Source organism: Hypomesus nipponensis, chromosome 8 (genome assembly GCF_054491055.1).
Source record: "Hypomesus nipponensis isolate SF chromosome 8, ASM5449105v1, whole genome shotgun sequence".
Classification (NCBI taxonomy): Eukaryota; Metazoa; Chordata; class Actinopteri; order Osmeriformes; family Osmeridae; genus Hypomesus; species Hypomesus nipponensis.
Window position 1 is genome coordinate 6,287,501 of NC_140368.1, and position 26,782 is coordinate 6,314,282.

The 26,782-nt window shown below is 48.7% G+C and overlaps 2 protein-coding genes across 15 annotated transcripts in view; both read right to left on the minus strand.

Annotated features, from left to right (window-relative positions):
• scrib (scribble planar cell polarity protein) overlaps positions 1-17,941 on the minus strand; it is a 57,681-nt gene extending 39,740 nt beyond the window's left edge. For 4 of the 8 annotated variants that reach the window (XM_084703825.1, XM_084703823.1, XM_084703827.1 and 1 more), the window contains exon 1: positions 16,356-17,939. In XM_084703825.1, the coding sequence (XP_084559951.1) occupies positions 16,356-16,514 (159 nt within the window). In that variant the 5' untranslated portion in view covers positions 16,515-17,939. Of the gene's footprint in view, positions 1-16,355 lie in introns of all 8 variants that reach the window. The other 4 variants (XM_084703830.1, XM_084703826.1, XM_084703828.1 and 1 more) reach the window with 3 other exon arrangements.
• A 318-nt stretch (positions 17,942-18,259) lies between these two features.
• On the minus strand, positions 18,260-26,656 carry puf60b (poly-U binding splicing factor b). Of its 7 annotated transcripts, XM_084703233.1 has the most exons (12): positions 26,567-26,656; positions 25,923-26,011; positions 25,450-25,545; positions 25,202-25,291; positions 24,508-24,558; positions 23,228-23,389; positions 22,917-23,009; positions 21,427-21,640; positions 21,075-21,307; positions 20,260-20,374; positions 19,086-19,348; positions 18,260-18,927 (listed from the first exon to the last, which is right to left on the minus strand). In XM_084703233.1, exons 3-12 carry the CDS (start codon positions 25,528-25,530, stop codon positions 18,628-18,630), a joined length of 1,602 nt encoding a protein of 533 aa, XP_084559359.1. In that variant the 5' UTR covers positions 25,531-25,545; positions 25,923-26,011; positions 26,567-26,656; the 3' UTR covers positions 18,260-18,627. The 7 variants fall into 7 exon arrangements, with proteins under 7 accessions (XP_084559359.1, XP_084559362.1, XP_084559360.1 ...); XM_084703236.1 differs by lacking the exon at positions 25,923-26,011 and having other exon boundaries at positions 19,086-19,336; positions 21,117-21,307; positions 26,567-26,652; XM_084703234.1 differs by lacking the exon at positions 25,923-26,011 and having other exon boundaries at positions 21,117-21,307; positions 26,567-26,652.
• Positions 26,657-26,782: the final 126 nt, after the last annotated feature.

The window sequence follows — 26,782 nt, forward strand, 5'->3', positions numbered from 1 at the left end:
TGTCAAGATCTTATCTGGGTGGAAGTCCCATCATGAGTATTGGTCTGGCCTCAGCCTGTAGCCAAGGCATCCGGCTTGACAGACTCCCGTTAACGGCAAAGAATAGCACGGTTCAACCACTTCCTCTAACCTCAAACAACCTCTCCCACCCATTCCTCGTGTCATTCAGTCCAGGTGTGGAGGTAGTCCCTGTGCGTGCGTGCGGCCATCGTCCTGCCTCCTCTGCTGCAGGCTAACCCGTAAAGTCATTTAAGGGAGCATAACTAATCCTGTCATCACACTTACACGGCCCTCTTAGTACACAGACCTGAGGGCAGTTGAGCAGGAGCCACAGTAGGCAGACAGGCCCACTGGAGCCACAGTAGGCAGTCAGAATGTCCCAATATGACAGAGAGAGACACCGAGAGAGAGCGAGACAGAGAGAGTTTGTGAGCATGTGTTCCATCACCCAACCTTGCCTAACCCTAACCCCCCCCCCCCCACTTCCACAAGGGGAGGTTTCTGCCCGGACGACTGACTCGACATGACAGGGAAGCCTAAAAACACATCAACAGCATGTGTTTATCTGCCCAGCTGTTACCTAGCCCCGTCATGTCGGATCAGCCCTCCCAGGTGGAGGGTGGGAGGAGAGGAAGGTTGCGGGGTCGGGAGTCAAACATACAGCCTAGAGAAGAGAATGGATCCCTCTTTGGAGGTACAAGCAGAACGGACGTTTGGCAGGTCAAGTTATTCTGCCTAAAGAGACCCTCAGCCTTGCTGGATGCAGAGGGCCAGGATAGGAGCCTGGCTTCTCTACAGCGTGTTCCGCAGCAGGTTGAGCATGAGCCTGTGCTACATCTTATGTACACCACCCCCCCACACACACACACATTACTAAAGTCGCCGTCCTGTCTCGGTGGAGCCGCATGCGGCAGGGCGTCCTCCCTCTTGCTGGCGTGAGTGTCGAGTCAGGAGGAGGGGGGAGTGGAACAGGGGTCTGGGCTAAAAGGGCTGCCTCCAGGGGCTATTTATCTTAAACAGGGTGTTTGTGTGTGCCTGTCATCACTCTGCTGGTGCAGCGGATGCTAGTGGGAGCCTGCCGTGAGGAAAGAATTAAACAAGATGCCCGCCCGCCCTCCCTCCCTCCCTCCCTCCCTCATCCTCCAGGCCAGTTGTCAGGTCCCTAGAACACAGTAGGCCGAGTGGCTGGAGAGGACAGTTGGCTGTGGAAGGCAGACACTTCGACAACAACAGTGACACCTCTAATGAGGCCCAGAGCCGTGCAGCAGCCAGGGCCTCCAGACACACCGACAGGTCTGCAGCCCCAGAGCGGACAGCTTTAACCCCGCTAACCACTTCTCCTCACCACTGAGGACTTGGACGCACGTCCACACCAGAGGCCTCCCACCACTACGCATGCACCCAGAATGCACTAGGAGAGTGTAGCCTAACCCGTGGGTGTTTAAGGTCAGCTGAAGCATGTCCTATCCCCCCCCCCCCCCAGCCAGAGAAGGCTCGGGGCTCTCAACATCCCCTGGGGTTACATACTCCCATGAGAACATTGTGTGTTCTTTCGCGGGGCTCTAAAGAGCTTTCCCGCCGGGTTAAGAATAGACAGGTAATCCATGCGGCCGGGTCCTCCTCAGAGAGTCAAGAGAAGCTTGGGAGACTATCACCCTCCCAGCGGAGAGAGACAGACACCACAGCACTCAGCTGCACGCACCTGCCCGGAGAACAACACACACACACACACACCCGTCACCAACCACCGCTCCCACTCGTGCGCCCACACGCTAGATTAGGGCCCTGAGCCCATGTCTGTGGTGGTTATCAGGGTGATTTGACTCCTAAGCAAATCACAGTCAAATGAGGAATGGGCTGTACTACTGGCGGGACCCACTGGGGGGAAAACAACTGCTTTACAACAAGGCTGAACTCTCGTAAAACTGGGTCATCGTAAAATTGTGTGTGTGTGACGTGTGTGTAATACTGGGGGCAACCAGCATCAATGATTGCAGGTAATAAAAGGGAACCTCTCCGCATTGCGTACCTTAAAACAGCACTGCTGTGTGTCAGCACACAGCCTTGCGCCCCCTGTTGTGTGTCCCCCAGCCCCCTCCCCTGGTTGAACCACACAGCTGACTATGACAAGCAGACAGAAACCCTGTGCCCTTTACAAGCTGAGGTGGTCCTGTCTGCTGCTTCATAGTTCTCACCCAACAAGCTCTCCATACGAGGCCCTCACACAGGACAACAACAGAGCCTAAAGGGAGGAAGGAAGAGAACACTCTTTCTCTCTCTCTCTCTTGTACTCTGACCCTTTCTCTCCCACTCCCTCCCTGCATGTTCCCACCAACGTGACACAAAGCCAGTCCTTCTATTGTTTACAGACAGCGGGGGACGTTTGGCTGTCCTGGATGGGCTGGATCCGGTCTGCTTCAGCCTGAATGCCCGCCTGTCTGCCTGCACACCACCTGACTGTCACTTTCCCTTGCCAGTAGGTCAGCTTGACTTCTACCCGTCTGTGTGCTATGCAGGCATGTAAATCTCCTGTCTGTCGGATTCTCCGACCTGTCTGTCTCCCCTCCTCCCCCCCCCCCCCTCCCTCGCCGTGCATACTGTCTCGCTCCGCCACTGTCATCCGTATCCGTGGCGATGCCCGGCTATTGTTAAGCGTGAGTCTCTTCCTGTCCGGACGGAACACTGTCAACACGCTCCGTGATCAAACGCCTGGGAGGAGGAGCTGCTGTCTGGGCCTGGTACAGTACAGAGGCTGACAACAGGAACTTGACTGACTGACTGACTCTTTACAGGGCTGCCATACACACACACACACACACACACACACACACAGCATGGCCAGAGAGGGCTGGAGTTGAAAGGTGATAATAGCCGACAGCTCATCACATTACTGTCATGCTTTCTGGTTCTGCCTCGCCCTGAACCTGTGTCTCTCACTCACAACACAGCCCGGCCTCCGGGGGGGGGGGGTAGATGGGTATGGCCGTCTCCCTCTTAATGTGTGTGTTTGTCCTGGTATGCGTGTGTGTGTATCCTGAGCAGCCAGGGACAGGGATAAAGGCTCATTGTGTGTGTCCAGGTCGCGGCCCCCTCACAGGATCATGTGGCTGAGCGTCTGAAGCTCGCCAGTAGCCGCCTCAACATTCCTCTGTCAGCAGGCCACACACACTAACACACGCACACACTAACACACACAGAATGGACTGATGTGTCTACCTGTTCTCGCCCGACAGGGTGAGGCAGCAGGGTGAGGCAGCAGGGAGAGGCAGCAGGGTGAGGCAGCAGGGACAGACTGGAGGAACTGCCTCAGCTTGCTAGCTAGCTAGCTGATATAACAGAGCTGTTTGAAGCGCGACTATTTCATTACGGCCAGAGGCAGGACTGACAGAAACAGAGCCAAGCTGAGGCCTTGCTCTTCTACAAACCCTGGGGAAAGAGATTCTTCACCTACATTGGCAACTGGGTCATGGATATGTAAAACATCTGTACATGGCTTCTGGTAGACAGATATGTCTCAGTATATGATGAGTGTAGTTCAGCAGGAGAAGAGGAGGAAGCCTTTATTGATCATGCAACTGACACACACACACACACACACACACACACGTGCAGGGAGCAATGTGTGTTGAATGTGTGGCCGACTGTCCACTGATGAAATTCCCTCTCTGACAATCCCTCTCTCTTCCCTCACAATTCAAATAGTTATCCACATCAAAGAGGCTCTGGGGTTGCAGTTAGCCACCAAACAGCAGCTCTCCCCCGAGGGATGTCTGTTTGCTTAGACCCCAGATGGTCACAGTGCGAGAAATCCTACTCAATGTTTTCTGTAGTAACTCAAAAAAAAAACGCATGTGGCTATAAAACGACGCATTTCCCTGCAGCACACGCTGGATGTTGAGGCCCTCGGCGAACGCTGACACTGCAGGACCCTGCACGGACGGGAAGGGACGGACACGCATCAGGGATGCAGGTCCACGCTGATTAAGGATCAGAAAGGGCTCTTGGTTTTCCGTTCTCCCACGCGGTTTCCCGTGACGAGTCAGCGAAAGGTCAACTGAGATCTGTCGACCGCGCACCGAAGAGCATCGACGCGCAATCATTTGCTGTAACCCACATTCTGCAGCGCATGCCAGCAGCTTTGCTGTGCCTGTGATGCCCGAGACGAACCTCTCGACAAGCACGTCGACACACTAAACCCCTCTGGCCCGGAGGCTAAAACGTCAAGACACATCAAAATAAAACATCCCTGTGCCTGGTTGAACAGAATGGAATCCCAGGAGGGAATACTATGTGTTAACGTCATGTCACCTCCATGTGGTATAGATACCGCCGAGCATGCCTGCAGCTCATGGAAATATCCCATGCTGCACCAGTGGACATAGACAGGGTAGAGTGTGTGTTCTGGAGGACTACTAATGCACAGTCAAGGAGACTGAAGTTAAAGTTTGAAAAGCTGAAAGCAAGTCCTTAGTTCCCCAGTGGCGCCCTCTCTCTTCAACTCCTCTTCAAAAGGAGGTGGTAGGATACTCTCTCCTCTTCTTGGCCAATCACAGTTAAGAAGGAGGCAAGGATGGAGGACACAAGGAAAGCCGTTCAACAGAGAGTAGTAGCCTGCAACTGCATAACAACCTTGCCTGGCTGCCTGCATGCATGCCTGGCTGCCAGTGACACAGACCAGCTCTCCATGGTGAAGGCTACTGTGTTGCCCATGGATACCCTGGGTAAATACACCGCCATCCCCAGATGACATAACAGGAGCACCCTCGTCTCCGGAGCAAGATCACCCTGGAGACTACAGAGTGTTCGAGAACACTGTCCGGGGCAACGAGAACACGTCATGATGAGATTGCTGAATGAGTAGAGAGGCTGGCTGGCAATTCAACACTCCCACCTGGAGATGAAGGTAAAGACATCTAGAAATCTAGACTTTTGTTTCTGTGGTTATCCCTCAGAATCACAAGCACTGACTCCATGTCCACTTCCTGTTTGGGGTGTGGCCTACGCGAGCTTCAAATTCAGCTGCCAACAACAAACAGTAGAGAGGGAGGAGGAGGAGTGGAAGTCAACACGACACTGATCTGCTCTGTGTTGTGAAGACAGGCCTAATTACAGCGTTGACTCCTTATACCACTCCTACACACCTCCAGAGAGGATCACTGTCAGGGTGGAGCAAAACACACCAGCTCTATTACACCCCCCCGCCCTCACAGTCCCATCCTTCTACCGCTGTCTGCTGCTGACGGGCGCAGGACTATCCCCGCTCACCTTCAAACACTGTTCCCCTTCTGGTTTAGAAACTCAAAAGGCCTCATCACCGCCTGGTACCTGGTTGTATGAGTGCCGTGATGAATCAAGCCATAAAGACTGTGTATGTACTGAGATACTGACTTGACTGCTTCAACTGTGGGTCTCATTTTCTGGGTATTTTGACATGGTGTTAAGTAAGGGACCGCAGCAAAGTGAATTAGCTCACCTTCATAAACATTGACGGTTGTGTGTGTGTGTGTGTGTGTGAGAGAGAGAGAGAGAGACTCCTGTCTGTCCTGAGCCCCAGCGTGACCTTAGCATCTGAGACCCGACATGGATGACATCTGCTGACATACCGTTCAGCCGTGCCTACACACAAATACACTCTCGCAGGTAAACTGACTTTGTTGTGGCTGCCAGGGCCACTTAGTTCAGTGTCAAGGCCCTCGAGTAAAGACCCTGACCAGGGGGATGAAGAGCGAGATGGGTCTAAATCCTTCAGATGCTACCCTCCTGTGTCCAAGGCAGCACCAATCTAAACCCAGAGACAAAAGGAAGGCCAACCAGCAGGCTGAGGGGACTTCCTTTTGCAGGTTGTGTAGACCAGGACTGCTCTTCTTTAGAGTGAGTAATGAGACCGGGGTGTCTCTCCCTAAAACCATGTCATTATCAGACAGTCAACACACTGTTTGAACTGGTCGTTCTGAACGCCTCCTCCCTCCTCACCAGACCTCCGTATGGGCGACAGCCCCGGGAGTGCAGTAGGCTGGCTTCATTCAGATGGAAGCTGAATTAGAGCACATTCACATGGACACGGGGGAGACTGAAGTCAAGTTTGATTAGGAAGGAAAACGTTCCTCGTGACGGAAAAAATATAACTGTGCGCCGTCTGTGAGCCATATAAATGCAATGTTTGACTACCTGTGGTTTATTGCAGTGTATATAGACGTGTGTGTGTGTGTGTGTGTGTGTGTGTGGTCTTCCTATACAGAATTCTACATGGGTCCATATGTGTGGCTTCTGGCATGAAGGGCAGATTCCAGTCATGCCTGTATTTCCTCTGGCGTCACGTGCTACAGTACTGGCTGCTTTAATTACACACACACACACACACTGTATACACAGACACACTCCCACTCAAAGACAAGGCCACACAGTGTAGTAATCATAAGCCAGGTACAAAGTACAAACTCTCCTTCACAGCCAGGGGAAAAATGAGTGGTTTATTGGCTGGACTGAACCGAGCTGGCCCACAGTGTCGACTACTCACTGGGGAACAGAGATCGAGACAATCACCCTAAAGTCAAGCTTTGTCCTTCCAAACGTAACACATGCTTTTTAAAGCACAGGCTAAAATAAGCTGCCCTTTGGCTCAAACAATGCCCATCAACACTAGCCCCTGAGCCTGCCATGAGTTACACGGTCCGTGTTGCGGAAGTCCATCTTTCTACAAGGAGGTCCCAGTGGGCCGGGGGGGGGACAGGAAAGGGTTAAGCCTGCTTACAGCCACTCTGGGAGGAGAAGTGAGCAGACAGTCGGGGCGTTCTTGCTACGCCAGAGATGAAAAGATGTGATTGGAGGAGAGAGAGACAGACCCGCTGGTATGGCTCAAAGGATGCCTTTGTCATCGAGTGCCCAAACCAGCAAGTGGAACGTACTCTCTCACACACACACACACAGTATAAGTTGCAGACAACGAAAGGACAAGGGCACAGCTACATCCCCATTATAGTCTCAATAGTCAACACTTGCTATGCATTTTTGGCACAAACACACGTGTGTGGGTGGGTGTACTCTACTGGTCAATAGCTTCAACGTGATGGAGGGGCCCGCAGACTCATTTCACTCCATTTGGATTCAGTCTGTAGGACTTAGGAACTGCCCCTTGGTACAGAAGCTCAGTTTCAAGTTTCAGGGAGCTGAAACTCCTCCAGATAAAGGCACCAAGACGCTAACGGGGAAGCTAACCCATATCAAGGTTGACGTGTTTTGCTCATTCTAGAACTGGGCTGTGGCTTCATTGGCCAACAACACGGCAGGAACTGAGAACAGCGGTGTTCTAGAACGGTCTATGAGACAATCTGAACAGTTGAGAGTCCACACGGCGTGTAGTCAGAACATGAGGTGAGACGATAAGAGGAGACGTTAACAGTGTTGTGAACTGGGGGCCCATCAACAGCATCAACCATGCGATGACTACATAGCTGTCTGCATGCTAAACAAGGCTGTAGCCGCTGTCACAATGTTGAACTTCCTTTATCTGGGCTGCGGCCTCCAGGCTCCTTGACAGGCCAGGCCTTGTGGGATTCCAGGGAAACAATAGGCCTGGCCTCTGGTCTCTTATCAGCACCAGAGAGGGAGAGTAAGACGAAGCAAAACAAATGGAAGACTTCTACACGAGAAACACACAATATACCACATATGCTATTACTAGAGGGTAGGAGGAGCATAAGAGCTGATTGGTTTGTCCTGAGCCCAGGATATGCAGGGTCCAGGGCAGTGCTCCTGGTCTGTACTGTGAGCTGGACACAGACTGACTTGCGGCAGCGCCTCCTCCGAAAACAAAAACAGCACATTCCACGGCTCACTCGATTATTCCCACTTCCTGCCAGTTGAGCTGCTCCCAACAAAAAGGAATCGACAAGAAAAGAAAAAAACACGGATGTCAACAAATCAGCACGATGGGGCACAGACGTCAGACCCGGCTGGGCTGTGGACCTCCCTGCGCAGCTCCGCCACAGGGCCCAAAACCAGACCTCTGTTCTGTCTGGGTACCTTTTGTGAGCCTGCCAGCGCGGCTCCACCGCACGGACCAAACCCAGTCCCCCCCTCCCACTATCTGCCTGTCTTATTGAACTGACCAAGTTCTTCATGGAAAACAACTCACTCTGCGATCCCCACGGTGCAGCTCCGCCACAGGGACCAACCCAGACAAAGAGGGGTCATTCTCAACTGGGTTCATTGTCTGGTTACAGACACTGTACAGAGAGAACCAGAACGTCTTTGTTCTGCGGGCTGCATGGAAGGATCACCAGGCTGGCTGATAATGATGAACTGGTGATGATGAGAGCTGCCTAGTCTGACAGCAAGAATGGACCACTGTCTTGCTCCCCATGTGGGCCTGTTTTTTTTATTATCTCAGCATGCTGATCTTAGAAAAGTCTGTTCTGATACTGGCTGGGTTTTTCACTGCAGTACGAATCATTCTTAGACACTGGAAAAGCCAGGTAAGGCCTAGTTTTGCAGACTGTCTGAAGTTAATGACAGACACAGCCTCATTTGAAGGTCTTATTGCAAGACTGAATGATGGGAGGGGTCAATTCTACCAAGTCTGGTCTCATTTCCTGCATTTTATTCCATTTGAACTGACTATTGCCCCATAATTACTTTTATTATCAAGCCTAATTTGTTCTCATCCAACACCGCCCCCCCCAATCCTGTTTTTCCTATTTTACTTGTATGTGTATGTGTTTTAATTGTGCAATTAAAATTACAATTGTGTAATCTTTCTTGCCCAGATTGTTGAATAATTTGTGTTTGGTGCTGTTACATGCTGTTAATTGTGGTGTGTTTCTCACATGGAAAAACAATAAAAACTTTGATTCTAAAAAGTTTATTAAAAAAAAGTCAAGCTGCAGAACCAAGAGGCCGGGACGTCATCTTGGATCAGCTGCTTCTGAGCAGGTCCGGGCCCTGGTTGAGCGTTTGGGACTCCATGTTTCTGTACCTTTAGATTGACAGCTCTGGTTGCTGACAGCTGTGGAGGGCAGTGGGGGATGGTTCAAACATGGAATGAATCACCGCAACACAACAGGACTGAGGAGGATGGAGACAGAGCTGAGATTACGACGTGAGGGACAGAGACTGATGGAGGTATCCTTGAATCCCTGGCAAACAAGCAGAACTGCTGCGCACACACAGATCCCCGGAGAAGAGGAGGTGTCGGGTTACAGAGTACCTCACCAGAGACCCTGCGCCAGCATGTGCTGCTCGGAGATAACAGGGGGGCAGGGAAGGTGCGTTTGTGGTCAATGCTTGCAACATCCTGGTCGATCGACCATCGACCAACAGCGTGGACGGTGCTGCGGCCTTAAAATAGGTCGGTCACGCGGCCATCGAGATCAAAGACCGTGGCAACGTTCCTCCCCAAAGAAATGTCACCTGGCCTCCCTGAGCTGCCTTCTGTACCAGAGTCCCACTGTGGCCTGACCTTCACACTCCAGGAACAACCGAGCACCGGGACACAAACGATTCTTGTAACGCGTAACAACGCCTCAGTATTCAGCAGCGTTTCAAAATCTTTCGACATCATTCGTAATGTATGGTGGCCTTGGTATAGGGCTACGACAGACGTGCAGGATCGCATGCCTACACGTGTGTAAAGGAACAGCGACACGTGCTAAATACAGACTTGAAACGTTCACGCGGGGTGAAAACGGACGGGCGTGCGGCCATGAGAGCCTTTACACTGCATGGCCCCCGGTCAGGGGGACGTGAGGCGGGGACGTGAGGCGGGGGCGTGAGGCGGGGACGTGAGGCGGGGACGTGTGAGGCAGTTGTTAAGGCACGACACAGCGCCACTAGCAGGCCTGTGAGGATGACCTGTGATCCCCAGGCTAGCTTTATATCCAGACGGCAGGAGTCAGAGAAGGGGGAGTGGACAGAAGGAAGAATGGGAGGTGCTGACGGAGAGGAAGGGATGCAGAGAGAGAAAGTGAAGGAGATCGAGCAGAAGGAAGTAAATGAGGGCATGGGAGTGAAACCACAGAGAGAAAGAAGCGTGCAGGGAGAAGAGAGCCGTCATGACTGAACAGAACTACAGGGATTTCTCCTCCATACCCCCCCAGACACGCGGTGTACTTTAGCCTTGAGGCTGAGCCCGTGTCTGTCCCATGTAGGACACAGATGCGGCTTCGCTGCCATCACCAGCAGCTGCCGACGCCACCGCCATCAATTATTCACCGTTTGCCCCAGTTCATTGTTTACCTTTGAGGCTGGCGAATCAGGGTGGGGGCGTGGCTAAGGCACAGGAGCCACAGGATAGCACACACAACCTGTCTGTGGTTGACAAACTCTGTGCCAGTATGGGCTACAGTACAAGGTGTTGACGTGACTTTCTAGTTCTCATAGTGTGTGTGTGTGTGTGTGTGTGTGAGTATGAGAGAAAGAGAGAGAGTGACACAGAGAAAGGTGTGAAAGTGGAGTGGAAATGTCAGGATGGACAGTAAGTGAGAGAGTCAGAGAGAGTGCAGGTGCGGCCAGGTCTCAGTGTCTGAGTACGACTATGCTGATCCATCCGTATTAGACCATCTCCCCAGAGTTAGGGCTGTTGGTTCCGTGCCACCCTCTGGTCCTCTCCCACCTGACCCCCCCCCCCCCCCCCCCGCCTCCCAATCAGGCGAGCCCCGTTGGGGCTGTGGGCTGGATCAGTGCCTCTGGGGACAAGGGATCAGTTCTGCTGTGGTACACCCTGCTCTGCTCACAGGCACCCAGGATCACTTCCTACACTACAGGGAGTGAGTGTGTGTGTGTGTGTGTGTGTGTTTGTGTGGGGACACCCCTGTTAATCCACCTCCGGAATACAACCCCCCCCCCGCTCCACTCTCGTGGGGGAAGGGGAGGGCAGGATGTGAGAGCAGCTGGTCATCAGCTCAGACAAAGGAACCTGCCGAATGTGCTCCTCATGCATTAAAAAGGACATGAATCTCGCACGCTCTTTCCTCCCGTCTCTGTGCTTCTGCCTGCTGTTCCTCCTGTCTCTGCGCTTCTACCTGCTGTTCCTCCTGGCTCTGGGATTCACCAGAACCTCAACGTGCACATACACCCACTCTGAAGAAGCCTCTTTCTTCCCTGTGGGTCTGTGTTGGATTTGCTTTTCGATGGACACCATGAACTCGAACACTTCCATCGCTGCAGTGGCGTCCAAACAGCATCAACCCAGTCAGTGCTACCGGACAAGAGCCCAGAGAGAGAGTAAAAGTGAGAGGCTGAGAGACACAGAGAGAGAGGGAGGGAGAGAGTGGGAGAACGGATGTGGTTTTACTGCAGAGGGGCCGGTGTGGTGGCAGGTGTGATTTATCACCAGTCCTGCCCTAGTTCAGCTAGCCGCTGGCTGGGGAGTAGGGGACCAGCGCTCCTCTCCACCCCCCACTCTCTCCATCTTTTCTCTCCTCTCCCCCCGTTGTCCTACTCATTCCCTTCTCCCCATTCCATTTGTTTCCCCTCTCCTCTCTCCCTTTCTCTTTCTTTCTCTGGTTCTCCACTCCTCCTCTAAAGGTCGTCTGGCTGCAGAGTGGAGGAGGTACGCGATGTACCTCTATAGCACTTGGGAAGAAGAAAAATAAAAAAATAAAAAGGGGTACAGAGTACTGTCCTAGATTACTGTACAGAACTACTTGGTGAAACCAGTTTATCACAACTTTTATATTGTAGTGTAGGTGATACCCCCAAGGTCGCAGACACAAGGTGTCTGAAATATTAACAGGACTTGTGTTACACCTCCAGTAAGTGGGGCAGGGATTTTTAAGGGAGAAGTAACCAGGAAAGAAGGACACAATCTCCCCGAGTTCAACATGATCCTGCTGAACTGAACTGTGAATACAGAGCTGTGTCCTGACTCATTAAACAAATGACTCAACCCACCACAGGCGGAAACAATGGGACAGTCACAGTTGTGATGAACCACAATGGCAGAGTTAAGCAAACTCTGCAGTTTAATTTGATTCCAGTTGAACTTCAGTTTGACTCGGGGCAGGATACATGCGCTGAGACTGGGAGAAAGAAAGCACTCAGATCTCATCGGTCCATTTGTGCTCAAACCGAGACCTGGCATAAGAGGGCAGGTCCCTGAGGACCCTCAGAAGCACTGGGCTGTAGGATGGAGGGCCTGGAGGGACGGGGGTTAGGCTACGTTTTCACGGACGGGTGAAGCCCTAATCTGCCCCCAGGCAAAAAAGACTGAGGGGGGGGCACTGGGAACTGAAGCAGAGTACAGAAGACTGCAGCCTACAGTACACTAGTATATAGACCTAGTGCTATAATATTACACAGAAGAGAATTAAAGAAGCACATTTTAAAAAGGTATAAAACGCTTTAAAAAACTCCAATGTTCTATTTGAACCTTCTACCAACCTTGCCCTGTCGACAGGCCAGGTGACGCGATGACATCATAACCTAGCATGTGTCCGGGACACCTTTGGTGACCTTACAGATTAGCCTGACATGTGACATGCCACATGGAGCTTCCCATATGGCTACCATTGGTTGGAATCATGGGAGGAGTTTGGAGGGACGGACCTGTGCTGTTCTCCCTCTACCAGTGGTTGGAGACCGGAGGGGAAAGGTAGATGTGGAATACAGAGATGTGTATTGTAGAAATACCTGGCCCAGCCAGTTCTTAGAAATAACAGAAGTAAGAAGAACGTCAAACCTGTTCTGCCAACAATACACATCCATGGGACACACCTACCAACTAGCTTTTTATCACTCTCTTAACAAGAGGCAGGCCACAGATGTCCAAGCAGAAGTTATGCAGAGCGTAACTAGGGCGATCAAACAACGATGCAGCTAAATAAGTCGATTTAGGATGTTTTCTGTTCCTGGCGTCTTCAAACGGGCTGGAATGACGCCTGTTTTAGCTGCATGTTGTGGGAGTGTGTGAGGCCTGCCTGGGGCTGCACAGAACCCAGCGAGGTAGCGAGACAAAGAACTGTGACATTGGATATGATGTCCTGGGACAGGGTGAATGGGCTACTTTGTAAGCTGTCATGAGACTTTTTAAGGACTGCTAAAAGATACTTCCCTTCGTCCATGAGCAAATCCTTCGAAACGAGGTTGGGGAGGGGGGGGGGACTTGGCCTCCGCCTCCCTCCCAAGTGAAGTCACTTAAACAAGCATTGGACCACGGTAGACCAGCCTAGCAGAGCACTTCTCAAACTTGTAAGGGGCAGGGACGTTGCAAGCCACCTGTTCTTATGGGGAACCACTTTGTTGGGTAACTAAAAGACTGCGAGCCCATTTTTGTCCTCAGTCACATAGTCTCTCTTGCTCTCTCTCGCTCGTTCTCTCTCTAGTGAAGACATGAGCACACTGTCCAAACAGAACGCTTCACAGCAGCAATCTGCAGAAGCAGGGGGTAATCATTGACAGTACAGCAGAACTGAGAGTAGATAGTTCCTATCAAACACCAGGACATCCCCTTCCAACTCAGTGCTGCTCTCTGCCATTCCCCTGCCTCTGGGATTCACCGTTTCCAACATGAACTTACACTCACTCTGAAGATGCCCCTTTCTCCATGGGTTAGTGTTGAATGTTGGGAGGGCACTGTGAACTTGACTGCAAGTCCGCTGGTGCTCGTTCAGTATTAAAAGATGATAACAAGGACATACACTATAACACAACAGCACCAGAGATAAGCAGGGAGGCGCAGTAGCAGTAAACTGTGTTCAGAGCTCCTCTGTGTTTTCAGTACTGGCGTGATTACAAGATCCTGGTATTTGTGAAACCCACAGAGGAACTCTACTTAGCCGCAGCAACACAAAAGACACATTAAGGAGTAGCGGGATTAGGGGTTGCATAATGACAAAACAGAACTGAGGCTACACAGGCAAAAGGGGGAATTCCTGCTCTGCAACAAGCTCTCTCCTCCTTTATTTCTACATCTATCTCCCTCTCCCACCCATTCCATACCCCCCCTCTCCATCGTGGCTGTGTGGTACTCAGAATGAGTTGGTCCACTGTAGTAAAACACAAAGGTCAAAACATTAGGACTTCACCATCTGTCAGAGTCAGCGCTTGCACAATTTGTCCAAAACATATACTTTGCTTCTACACAGCATTATATAATGTTCAGTATTATTTCTTCTAAAAAGGAAATATTATTACCGCCAGAAACTAACTGGAACAATGCCAAAGAGATGGAGGAGAGCTCTAAGACAGCCCACTCATGTTCTTTCATTTCTTTAACCACACAGAGGCTAATAGGAAGAATAAAAAGTCCTTTACTACAACACATAATCTCTGTTTGCCAGGTGGAGGCCGGCTACACACAAGGAACTTAAGACCTGGGAATCACCATCTGCTCACCCTGTTAAACCCCGCTCACCCCCCCAAAACTAGAACCACCCCCATCCTTCCACAACTCCCAACCCCCAACATGGCACTAAATTGACCAGCACACACTTACTTAACTGTCTATGACTAGATTATACAGTGCGAGAAGATCTGCATGTTTTAACCGCATTAGAGTGGCTGCTATGGTAACATACCAAAAGACTTTGCAACCTTGCGAATGGACATAAAAAGCAGAGAGCTGGAGGACTGACGAGAGCCATCAGGGTCCACATTGCCCAGTGGAGCCCTGGCTGGAGCCCCGCTGACCAGCCCTCTCTGTGGGGACGTTTCTGTGGAAGTGGGGTGGCAGTGAGCCAATGATTCTAAATGACATCTGCCAGCCACACGCGGCGGTGAACGCACACCCGCGATGTCTCAGTACAGCAACCCCAAAAGGCCGCTTTACGACACCTCAGACACAGACACTCAATAAAAGATGATTCAATTCATGTGGATAATAAAATGAAATGCGTTTAAAAAAACAAAAGGGACATGGAAGCCGCCTGAAGGAAACAAGCTTACTAAGCTTTAAATCATAGTATTGCCTTTGCAGAAATTCTGAGATTGCGATGGAACACCCCTAAAATCATCCTATCATCATCCAACCACAACAAGGGCACTGTCAGAGCAGTGGCTCTTTATCCAGGAAAACTCTACACTCACTTAATAACTACCACAAAAGAGTCACATTTCAGTCTTGTACATCCACTCTTCCTAAGCCTGGTTGTGCCAGAGTGCTCCCCTCCAGGCGCTCCCTCTCTGAAGCCCTCTCGGATCTGCAGGCCGGAGGGGCACCGTATGCTCCACGTCTGCACGCAACACGGACGGAGACATGCTCCTGGCCTGCTCTGTCGCTCCACATTTGTGTCTGTTGTCCAAAGCCAGTGCCACATAGAGAGGGGCTGTCGGCACTGGTTAGAGTTAGGGTCAGAGGAGGGTGTCACAGTGTCCACGGCAACCAGCCTCGTGCCAGCCAACAGCCCACACACCAGTACTCCCCAGTGTGTGTCAGGAGAAACACACAACCAGCTTGAAGGTAGATTCAATATTTAAAATGTCTTGTCTTTGTGTGTAGTAGCCATGCTGAGGTCCCCATCGCCCTACTCTCTGTATGTCTCTGCCCCTTCAGTGAACATGGGGGCCAGAGCCAAGTCCACTTAGCTTAGTCACAGACAGGACTGTCTCGTGGCCAGGTCAGCACAAACGGCAAACACTCTCACACGCAGTTCAGGGTTGAGAAAGGGTACTACCAGTAAGAAGGCTAAAGAACACTGCTGTTTCGAGAACAACTGTATTCTGTCTGTTTGCATACAGATATGCTGTGTGCTTTTTCTGGCATGAGTTCTGCATCAGCACTCACATCACGGGTTTGTGATTCCCAGAAATGCAAAAGGACAAGGTGTGTGTGTGTGCGTGTTTTACAGTTGGTTACATATGCTAAAACTTAGTTACAGCTTAAATTAACTACATGGGTAACTAAGTAGATGTTCTGTCATATTTCAAATGACAAAAGCCTGGGAGTGATGGTAGGAAGACTCATTCCCCACATGCCTCCCCCGGCTGTTCGAAATCCCACCGGTCCATGCCGTTACTGCGGGCAACAAACTGCGTGCCAGCTCCTTTCGTCGGCACATTGGCCATCATGCAGCACGCCCACTCCACTATGCAGCAGCAGCTATCGGCCTCCTGCCTCTGCCGGAGTATGTCCACTTAGTTATCATTCATCCATCACACGCCCACTAGCCTCTCCTGTGGTGTGCCATAATTAACATGCAGCTCGGCGAATACAGGTCATCAACGCTGCATGTCTTAGAGTTACTGATCTACGTCTCTTGTCGTTGGTTAGTAGTTTAATACCAATAAAAGGTTGAATGGTATATGGTGCACGTCACTTCGTCTTAGGCCCATTCAGTCATTGTATCAATGCTGTGCTTAAGAGAAATTCTCGCTCCAGGAACCCATTTTCAGAAACGTTATTGAAACCACTGGTTGCTCACCTTGGGTAGGTCTTTAAGTTGATTGGCGTCGAGTAGAAGCTCTTCCAGGCTGCGGCTGTAGCGGAATATCTCGTCGGGGACAGCCTTCAAGCTGCAATGTCGCTTGTCCACCGATTCGACGTGGCGGTTGCACCGCCACAACGGGATACACTTCAGCATGACCGGCCGCCGTGGGGTTTTGGTTGCCGGTGCTACTCAACACTCCACATCGGAGAGAGAAACGGGGAAGTGTTGTCGAGGGTGAGGGAAATGGAAAAACTTCCGACTGACACTAAAGTGGGTGCGGTGCTGTTATAATCCAGTTAAAACAATGGTCACAATGTATCCGTATCCAATTAAATTCCAATTCCAGTTCTCTTCGTGGGAGTCCAGCCAGATGATTAAACCCGTCCGTTTTACAAAAGATCGAAACTATAATGTTAGCTACCCACCTCGCTTAACTGAAGTGTTAAGTGAAAATGTGGACAAAGTTAACATAGCATTAATTTAAAAACACGTGCATTAAAACTGGCTACAGGCGTTTTCATTTCAATAGCTAAATGGAATCAGATAATAAAATAAGGTTAGCTTTTAACACAAGAAAGCTGGCCTGCTAGCTGCAATTATAGCTAGCTGATACACTCCACCTTCAATCTGTTAGCAAACGAAAGGGTTCACAGTGTCCGTGTCAAATGTTTGTTCTGCCGCTTAGGCTAGATGGCCAATACTCTTCTCGGCAAAAGACACTTGCTAGCAAGCTACCAAAAATTGTCTGTGTAGCTAGTTAGCTAATGTAGCTCGCGGGCAACACACAACGACTCACAGGCGGTCTCCTGTCCTGACCTCAGTCCAGTTGCGTCTGTGTGGGTAAACTTGTCCTCGCCGGCAGTTTAGTGTGGCTGTTGAATATTGCCACTTCTTTGTCGCGCAATCGACCCGGCAAGCTACCAACAAGTGAAACGTCGTGTAGAAAATAAAACAGTTGAGCGGCACCAGCAACAGGATTGCTTTCCCTCTTCTTGCACCAGGCCGGTGAGGGGTGTGGGGCAGGGCTAGAGCGAGACGATGGTAGCTAGCTGCCACCGCTTTGTGGCTTAGCTACAGTACTGGCTAGCTAGAGTCTGAAGCTAATCGATGAGGTGCTACGCAGAAGTCCAAGGCAGTAGCGACAATCAGTCAGGACGGCAACCTCAAATGTCGCATTGAACGAGTCTGAATTTATTACGTAGTTACCAAGTTTACTGAATACTTTCCAGATAATAAAGTCACAGCTAGCTGAGTTGCTAGCTAGCCAAACAGTGAGTAGTGTGGTAAGAATGTGATGTGATTGAGGTAGAGGATAACCACGACAGACTAGCTCCGCCCTGCGGCTCCTCCTTATTGTTGTTGTGAATGGGTATATTCGTTTTAGATTCCAGCTGAACTATTTAAGACAAAAGGAAAGCTCAAATAAGCAGTCCAAGCATTTAATAACAAAATAAAAAACCTCGACCATACCAGTGTTATCAGGTGCAGGGTTGACCAAAATAACACGAAAATAGTAAACTGAATGCAAATCCCGCCCTGCAACACCAGCTGTCCCGGTTTGAAAAATGAGCACCGAGTAGTTCTCCCTTCTCTTATTCTACAAGAACCGTCTAACAGCAACCCTTACGGTTAAGGATGCACTTACATCACTTTTGAGTGTAAGTTATCAGATAGCGCCCTCTGCTGTCAAAATAGCTACGGAACGTTCATTATCTAAGTAGCACCCATATACACTTTTGCCTTGTCATCTAAGTGATACTAAAATGAAAATAATCTGTTTTAATGAATATTAAAATGTTCCTTTTTTATCTCATTGCTTTAAATTCAGTATCTGAATTGTGTATCTGTAAATGTTTTATAAAACGACATTAAGTCAGACAGAAAAATCACCCCCAAAATTATACTTGAAGAATTTATTTTGTGGAGAAACCAATATCTCAAACTTTTAAGAGACAACATTGTTAGAAGAGAATATGAGCAAACTTTGGGAATATCTAGTCAAAATTTCTCAAGATCTGATTACGAAAACCTGAAAATACAAAAAAAAGAAAAGTCTTACTTCTGACAAAACAAAATCCATGAGGCGCAAAATTCATTTAAACCAATTCCTGAAGAGGAACTATGAATAATATTAATATCGACATCAATAAAAAAAATAATTACAAGTTAAAAAGGAGCCCCACATCTCAAGCATCAGCACTGACTGACATTCGTTTGAGCCTTGAGTAATGGATAGAATGGGTGCTAAGTGGCCATTTCAGACAGTTTATGCAGAGAGGTCACTGCTGTTGAAACGCTCTTGGTCATACACCTCTGCCACAACCTTACGGCCCCCGAACCAGCGATCATTGAGGGCCTGGATGGCCTTGTTCATCTCAGACGCCATGGAGAACTCCACGAAGATCTTGACAATGACTTCTGCATCTTCTTCCTCTCCCTGCTTCTCCTGGTAGATGATGACTCTGTTCACAGCTCCAAACTTGCCACACTCCTCCGTTACCTCTCCCTCCAGATCATCATCGATGTCTTCAGGACCCACCATGTTTCGCAACACCATCACTGTGGACTAAAGAGGTGCAGACGAACAGAGGATCAGGAACCATCACTAGACTTAGTTTCCACTCAAATTTGTCAACAATTGAAAAATACTCCCCTTGCAAAACAACTGACGTGCAAACAAGGTTCACCCAGCTCCTCCCCCTCCCCCCAGCTCCTCCCCCTCACCTCAGACTTCCTCAGCAGCTTCTGCATGACCATGTGTCTGGCACTGCTGCCCGAGATGCTCATGTGTTCCTGGTCACTCAACATCTCCTGGCCCGTCCCATCCTGCTGCAGCTCCTCCTCCTTCTCCTTCTTCTTCAGCTCCAGCAGGGCGTTGGGGCCTCCCGCCAGGGCAGGGTTGGACAGGACTGGGGGTGAGGCCAGCACTGGGTTCACCAGGCCCACCTGGGGCAGCACTGGCATGGGGGGGCGCGCTGGAGTCACACCTCAGGAGGGGGAGGTGGTCATACAAGTCAGACACCAGGAATACACAAGTCTTTAACTCATAAAGGCCTAGTTTCTGGTACAAAAGGTTTGTTTAAATTTAGGAGTTTGTTCCAATGAAGAAACCAAGCCGATGTATTTTCTCAGTCTAGGATCACTTCACACTAGGGTTGGGTACCGATCCCTATCGAATCAGAACGCAGATTGGTTCAGCCACCGGAACAGTTTTAAAAGTACAATTTGGAACCGGCATCGTAAAAACCCAAACAATACCCACCCCAACTGTGTGAATACTGTAGTCACTCAAGAGATTAAGTATAAAAATATAGCTGTTCATCAGCAGAAAGCTCTCCCTGCTTTGCTATTCCCCATCCTGTTTCATCAGAAGTAACAGAACGCTAATTGGTCCCTAAAGAGAAGCATCATTCATCTCCACAAATGAGGTTTCCCCCAAAAAACGAACTGCATAAAAAAAAAAACGGATTCATTTTAATTCCAGTCTTGACTGGCCTAAGTCAGATGGCATTTACTAAGTAAACATTTTCAAAACCAGATGAGTCAGTTTAAGTTTTCACTGAATCTCTAGACAGCTGGGGGTGGGGTAACAGTGAGTATTGTGCACTCCAGATGTGGGTCAATACAAGCAAGCATTTTATTTATAAAGCACTTTAAGATTCAAAGTGAAACACTAAGTGCTGTACAGTAAAACAATAAAAGAAAACATAAAAGCCCTAAATACAAAGAGTCACACATCTCATACAATACAAATAGTATTTGTACACACACAAAAGTATATCAATACGTATTGATATACTCTAAAAAACAAACAAATCCATTGTTTTCACGGCACTGGACAAGGGCTGTAATAAAACGGACCCAGGTCTGATTTACTTGATCATAGTCAGGTACACACCTGTGATGACGCCTGGAGCCTGGGCAGCCATGACAGCTTGAGGTATACCCATCTGTTGGCCCAGGAGCTGGGGCGCTGCCAGCGCCCCCAGGACTGACGCCCCGGCTACAGCCTCCTTGAGAGAGGGGGGGCCGGAGACATTAGCAGGGAAAACACAGACAAGCAAGGCAGCACAGTCAAAACACACAGCATTGCCACATAGCACTCATCTTTGCAATTCTTACCTGTCCTTCTCCATTAATAAAGAACAACTAAACTAGATTCCTGAAGCAAGTGTCGACATCAATACATACTGTTATGATTTTCACTACTTTGCTACATTGACTGACTTCTATAAAAAATAACAATATATTTAGTAATAAGCTGTTTATCAATGTGCCACTGAAACAGAAAGCTGTGAAAAGAGAGCATGCTTGCTTCAGCTAGGAGACTCAAGGGGCTCATTAACTTGTAACACTACTCATCAGATCATGAGGAGAGTCTAAATGCCCAGTATCATCAGTACTTATGACAGAGTGGATGGGCTTTGGCCTTAGGGGATGCACTTTCAGTGCGTGTTGAGCAAAAGGTAGTACAGCAAGTATGACTACATTCCCTAAAACACGGCACTGCACATTTAAATGTAAGCAGGCACATATTCTACTCAATGTCATTTCTACATCTATTTCCCAACCAATTTTAATTATTTACAGAGCTCTGGGATTCATGACCAGTCAGCTGTTCATTGATACAAATGTTCTTCCCAAACAGGCTATGTTTAACATTTGCTCTGTGTGGGTAATAGTCATATCTCGCTAAATCTGAGTTATATTTACCTGGAAGGCCATTAGATCCCTTTGGAAGGGATTCATACTTGCCTGGGCCGTAATCTTAGCGGTTGCTGCTGCCGCGGCAACGGCTGCTGCCGGGGGCAAACCGCCGGGGGTTGTGGGGGTGAGGAGAGGCATGGGCGGGGTCACGGCCTTCCCCACCCGCAGGTACTGACCCCCTAGGTCAAAGAGGTTCATGGAGGACACTGCGTCCAGGGAGGACTGGGGCTTCTCGTACTCTGTCAGGGGTCAGGAACAGACGGCGGGGGGGGGGGGTTAGTGTTCAAAATGACCAACGCAGAACAACAGGACTTCTTGAGGGCTCGCAGAGGGGGGGTTTGGGGGCCTCCCTGCTCACCGATGAAGCCAAAGCTCCTGTGCCTTCCCGTGGTGGGGTCTCTGGCTAACGTGCAGGACTTGATCCTTCCAAAGGCCTCAAATACACTCTTGATGTCCTCGTCCGAGAGGTCGGGGTGGACGGATGCCACGTAGATCCGGTTGAAGGCGCGCGCCTCCTCTGCCAGCTGGTCAATGATGGGTTGCGCCTGACCGATGTTACTTGGCCGCCCCACCTACAGCACAGATCATACCAGCACAGGGCCACTGAATGACGGGTCATAGCTTCAGAAAACGCCTACGTTTTCTTCCACTCGCAGGAACGCAATAGGAGGCCAAAGAAGGAGACTCTGGAGAGATTCACTATAAACCGAGGACTACCACCCAAAAGGCCGCAAAGGGTCAACTAGCCTGGCTTAGCTGCATCTCCACCACACCACCCTGTTAAGGTTGTGGCAAGTTCATGAGAATACCAATTTGACAAGATGGACTCAGTTCTAAAGACTGAAAATTACTTTGCTCTTAAAACCAATTTCTACACTACAAAGTGCAATCTACATCCAAATACTCATGTTGTCAAAGTTTACAGCAAAGAAAAATAACCAATTTCTTATTCTACACTGACAAATCTACATAAGCATGTGCCTTGTTCACAGACATCATGGCTTTCTCTACAGCTGCTGTAATGAGTTATGTCCATAAGACACTCCAACTCACCACTGACCAGACCCAAAGGCCATGTACAGGACACCTGAGATGAGAGCTGCAGCTAAAGACAAGCTAGCGGTCACGCAGTTCACCAAAACAAAGGGAGCCTACCCTAACTTCCTCTCTCCTCGTCGCCTCCCCAAAGAGGATTGTGGAATAGGGTCCAAGGGGCCAGTCCCTTGGATCTTGTCCCCCAATAAGTTTTGAGAAGGAGGCGAGGTGAGTGGACTGAGCCTCGGTCGAAGGCTGCCTGGCTAGCTAAGGTTCCCTAGCCTCGGACGAGGTCCCTACGACAGACGCGCACGGCGAATTTGTACAGGATCTGTGCTGCAGGTGGGGCGGCCAAGCAACACCAACCAGGCGCAGCCCATCATCAGCACATCTTGGACACAGAGCAGCGTCACGCGCTGCAGGGCATCCTACTGGAACGGGTCACTAAGACAATGTGGTGACACCATGGAAGCAGAACACACACACACAGACAGACACACAGGGAGACACGATATCACCCACACACGCATACACGCAGGGAAACTTGCACGCACCTGTAAACGACATGGACACGAACACAAGCAAAGAAAGAAAAATGAGAGTGACTTTAGATTCTTTCAGACAGTTTAAATGACACCAATTAGTAGTAAATTCACAAGGTAATTCAGTTACACAAGAAGCAGTGGAATGAGTACTTATGCTTCCAGGTGGGCTTGAGGAGCCCCAAACTTAAACAGGCGGGAAAAAAGAGGGTTAAAGGAATGAAAGCCCTGTCTCGATTGGTCCTCCAGGCAGTCACTCCAGGTCACTCACCTTGATGTTCCTCCCCCCGAGCATGACCGAGTTCATCTGCTCCAGAGCTAGCTGTGCAGCCTCTGGCACGTCATACTCCACAAAGGCAAAACCCTGCATAGACACAGAGACATGCATAGAACACAAACCAACCACTCATATCTAAACCAACGGTGGACGTGTCTTGTCTGGGACACAGTTTAACATGCCGCTCCTTCAAGCTTTTCAATTAACCTTGATCCACCAATTAAATGTCATCCACATCAGCTGCTCACTGAGTGTCTCTCCCCCCCCCCCCCCCCCCCGCCACACAGGTGACAGACCAAACCCACCTTGTGTTTCATAGTCACAGAATCCCAGGACATGTCGATGCTCTTGATGGGGCCGAAGGGGGCAAAGGCCTGTCTGATGGTGTCCTCCCCCAGCTCATAGTAGATGGAGCCCACGTACACCCGACACATGATGGCCAGAGCACGCTGCCGCTGGGCTGCCACCTGGGGACCAGGACAAACACACACCAGGATGATTCACAGGCTCAGAGAAACAACACACACACACACACACACCAATTTATGTGATTATTTTGTTTGTTTTACATTCTTTTTGCTATCCCTAACTTAAAATATTCAGGCCAATCTCACTCAGTATTTGGGACTATCGATCAAACAGGCGTGATTTTGCAATTAATTTCAATTTAGAATCTACCAAGAGAAAATGACATGCATTTGACTTATTCACTAGTACATATGTATGCGTGAAAGCACTTGCGTGCTGGGCATGCCTACACCTCACTATAACATTGTTCCTGAGACTAACCTTTAGTCCAGGGATGCAATTCAGGAATTACCACATGTACCAAAATTAAATCAACACCTAGATCAGGGGAGTGGCATCCAGAATAAGGCATCAAATGTATTTCACACGTATGTCTTAAACCTCTAAGAGGAGGGGTTGTTTACCACTGAAAGCAGTCTAGTAAGGCCTGTCAACCACACCTTTAATCCCCAACAGGAAAACAAACGGATCTGTGACTAGAAAAGGGGTGGCTAACTGGTTTCATTTACAACATTAATTTGAAGATGGCCAAAGAGGGATTCCTGTCGATTCTAAGATTTGAAAAAGACCGTTAGCCCTCTTTAGCCCCATATCTAGATTTGTCTTTGGAAATCAGGCGGTGTTGCTGCATATTTATAAAGGAGACATGGATTTCTGCATCAGTGTACTAGTGTTTTTAGCATCTTCTTGTAACGTAGAATTAGTCATTCTAGGTTACAATGGGATTGTCCATACTGGGAGATTAGACTAATCCTTAGGTTAAAAAAATATATCAAATACAGTATAAATGTGAAATTCTGCTAAAGGTATCTATAAAGTACATAACCAATAGTTATCAGAAGTTGAAGTGCTATATAGCATTTCAGCTTTTAAACTGAATACCACAATATTTGGTTGCTAAATGTCTCATTCCAATTAAAACCGTGTCTTCTTTTGAAATATGCATTCTTTGGTTGTCTGCTATGGACCATAAACCTAAAGGTCAGAGAAGAAGGGTAACAGTCCTTTTGTATATTCAGGAATGCGCACAAAGAAAAAGGTTTAATAATCTATTGACCGATTGTAAAGGTGAGAGAGGATCTCCAAAGCCCATTGTCACTGCTGCCATCTGAAAGACAGTAAAGACGAAAAAAGTACTGAAAGGTGGGTTAGATATATCGACTAGCTTTTCTTTCTAAGACAATCTTTAAGACATTCAGTAACAGACAGTGCCCTGTACATCCTCAATCTAGACAACTATTTTCTTCCTTCTACACCCACCTAGTCCTATAACCCCATAACATTACCCCGCTAAGAAACATTAAAGAGCTATAATGGAGACGAAAATGCAAAGCTTTCAATATGTTCCAGCACTGTCGTCCTCATGATGTCATCCTGATGAAGAAGTGCAGAAGCAACAGACACCCTGCCCTCCCATCATCCTGAGCAAAGAGCTGCTTAATTAGCTATAACAATGTGTAATGTACATGCAATTCTTGTATTTGTTGCAATAAGAATAGCTACCTTGGAAAACAAGGGCATAACAAGGGCTTGGGGGGAGCTGTAATCGAATAATTTAACAACCCAGGTTGATGGGTGTATAGAGAAAGGGTAAATAAAGGCTCATATTTTTATTTAAAATGGTCCCTTATTACACGTTACTATGGGTGATACGGCCTAAGCATTGAAGTTGGTTACAAGACATAAGAAGATAATCAAGGGCATAAAGTTTTGTTATAGTGTGAAATTAAAAGGCCTTGAGCATGTCTCACCTGCAAATTAGTGAGCTGCTGTTGCTGGTGGGCGATGGTCTGTTTCACCAAGACACTTTTAATGCTTTGTTCCATAGCATACTTCTTTGCCTGAATCATAAGAGAAACGAGGCAAAAATGTTTTTACAGGTGTGGATACAACTTTGCTCCATGGGAACTACAGGACCAAAGAGCGAACAAAATGGGGAAGCAATCAAACAGCGACATCTTTATGTATACAACCTGGGTGCTCGAGAGGATGTTCTTACCCTCTGAAGCGCCTCCTGCTGCTCTGGGGTGAGAGGCGGCAGGCCAAGCTTCGAGCCTGTGCCCTGTCCATTCTCCATCATTACAGTTGTGCCTCCCTGAATGAGCGCACAAAATTATTTATATTTATAAATAAATAGAAAAAAATATTTTTAATACATCAATTTTAAAAAGTAAGAGGAAAACGTTAGCTTGCTACTGTAGCCGCATGGGGATCAGACGAAACAACCCACACGCATCGTCACGAAATGTAACTTTTCATACGGTTTAACGTATGACACCCAAGTTAAAATACAAAATAGTCAGGACATACATAGGGTAGCTATCTACTCATTTTGAGTAAGCAGCTACCTAGCTTGCTACCGGAATTGTCCCGATTGATTGCAGCGTCAACCAAGTGGACGCCAAATCCACCTAGCATTTTATAGCTAGGCTAGATAGCTAGCTAGCTATAAAAAGAGACAAAGCTCCTTACCTACAACCTGTTTATCGCTGGGACGACCAGAGGTAGGATAACCCCCAGGCAAGACTGATGGGGGGGGGACCTTAACAATTCAGCAAATTCTGAGGAAAAGAAAATGCTTTCAGACTAACAAAGCCATAACCAGCGGCATGACGTTCGCTACAGCCAGCTAACGTTGACTCTTATTTTAAGGCTAGGCTAGGCAACACATAATTGAATGGGCTCCATAGCATTAGCTCCAAAAAATGGCTAACTTGCTACCGTTGTGTATCAATATAAGATAACAAGTACCTATGCTAGCTAGCCAACAATTGCATAACGTATGTTATAGGTTATGTTAATACAAAATAATACATTGCACTTCTTTGGCAATAGTTATCGGCTACAACAACCTAACGGTCTAACCATAACTTCGTATCTTCCAAATGGCCATTGCCTACTATGCAGTCTCGTCTGCATCCAACACGGGCCTCGTCGTCATGGCTAGCTAGTTAGCGTTACTTTTCCATCTAGCAAGCATTGTTCGTGCAAAGAAAATTCGCAAACTGATTTTTAGATACGGTAACTAAATAACATCAATGTGCGAAACAATGCAAATGAAACCGCAACAAATTTGAATTGTAACTTGTGCATTAAAATAACTTTGATCAATTTACCGCAACCTCCGTCACCGCCATGAAGCACACCTTCTTGGTAGGGCCGACGACTGTGTAAGCGGGCTGGACCTAAGCGTCGCGAGATCCTGACCACACAGAACCAATCGTCGCGAGAGCTAGCGTAAGCGTTGAACAGTTTGGTTGCCAGGTTTAAAAAATCATAGCGCTTTGTATTTAAGTTTTATCTATTCACTGTTTCTTACAATTTACGTACAC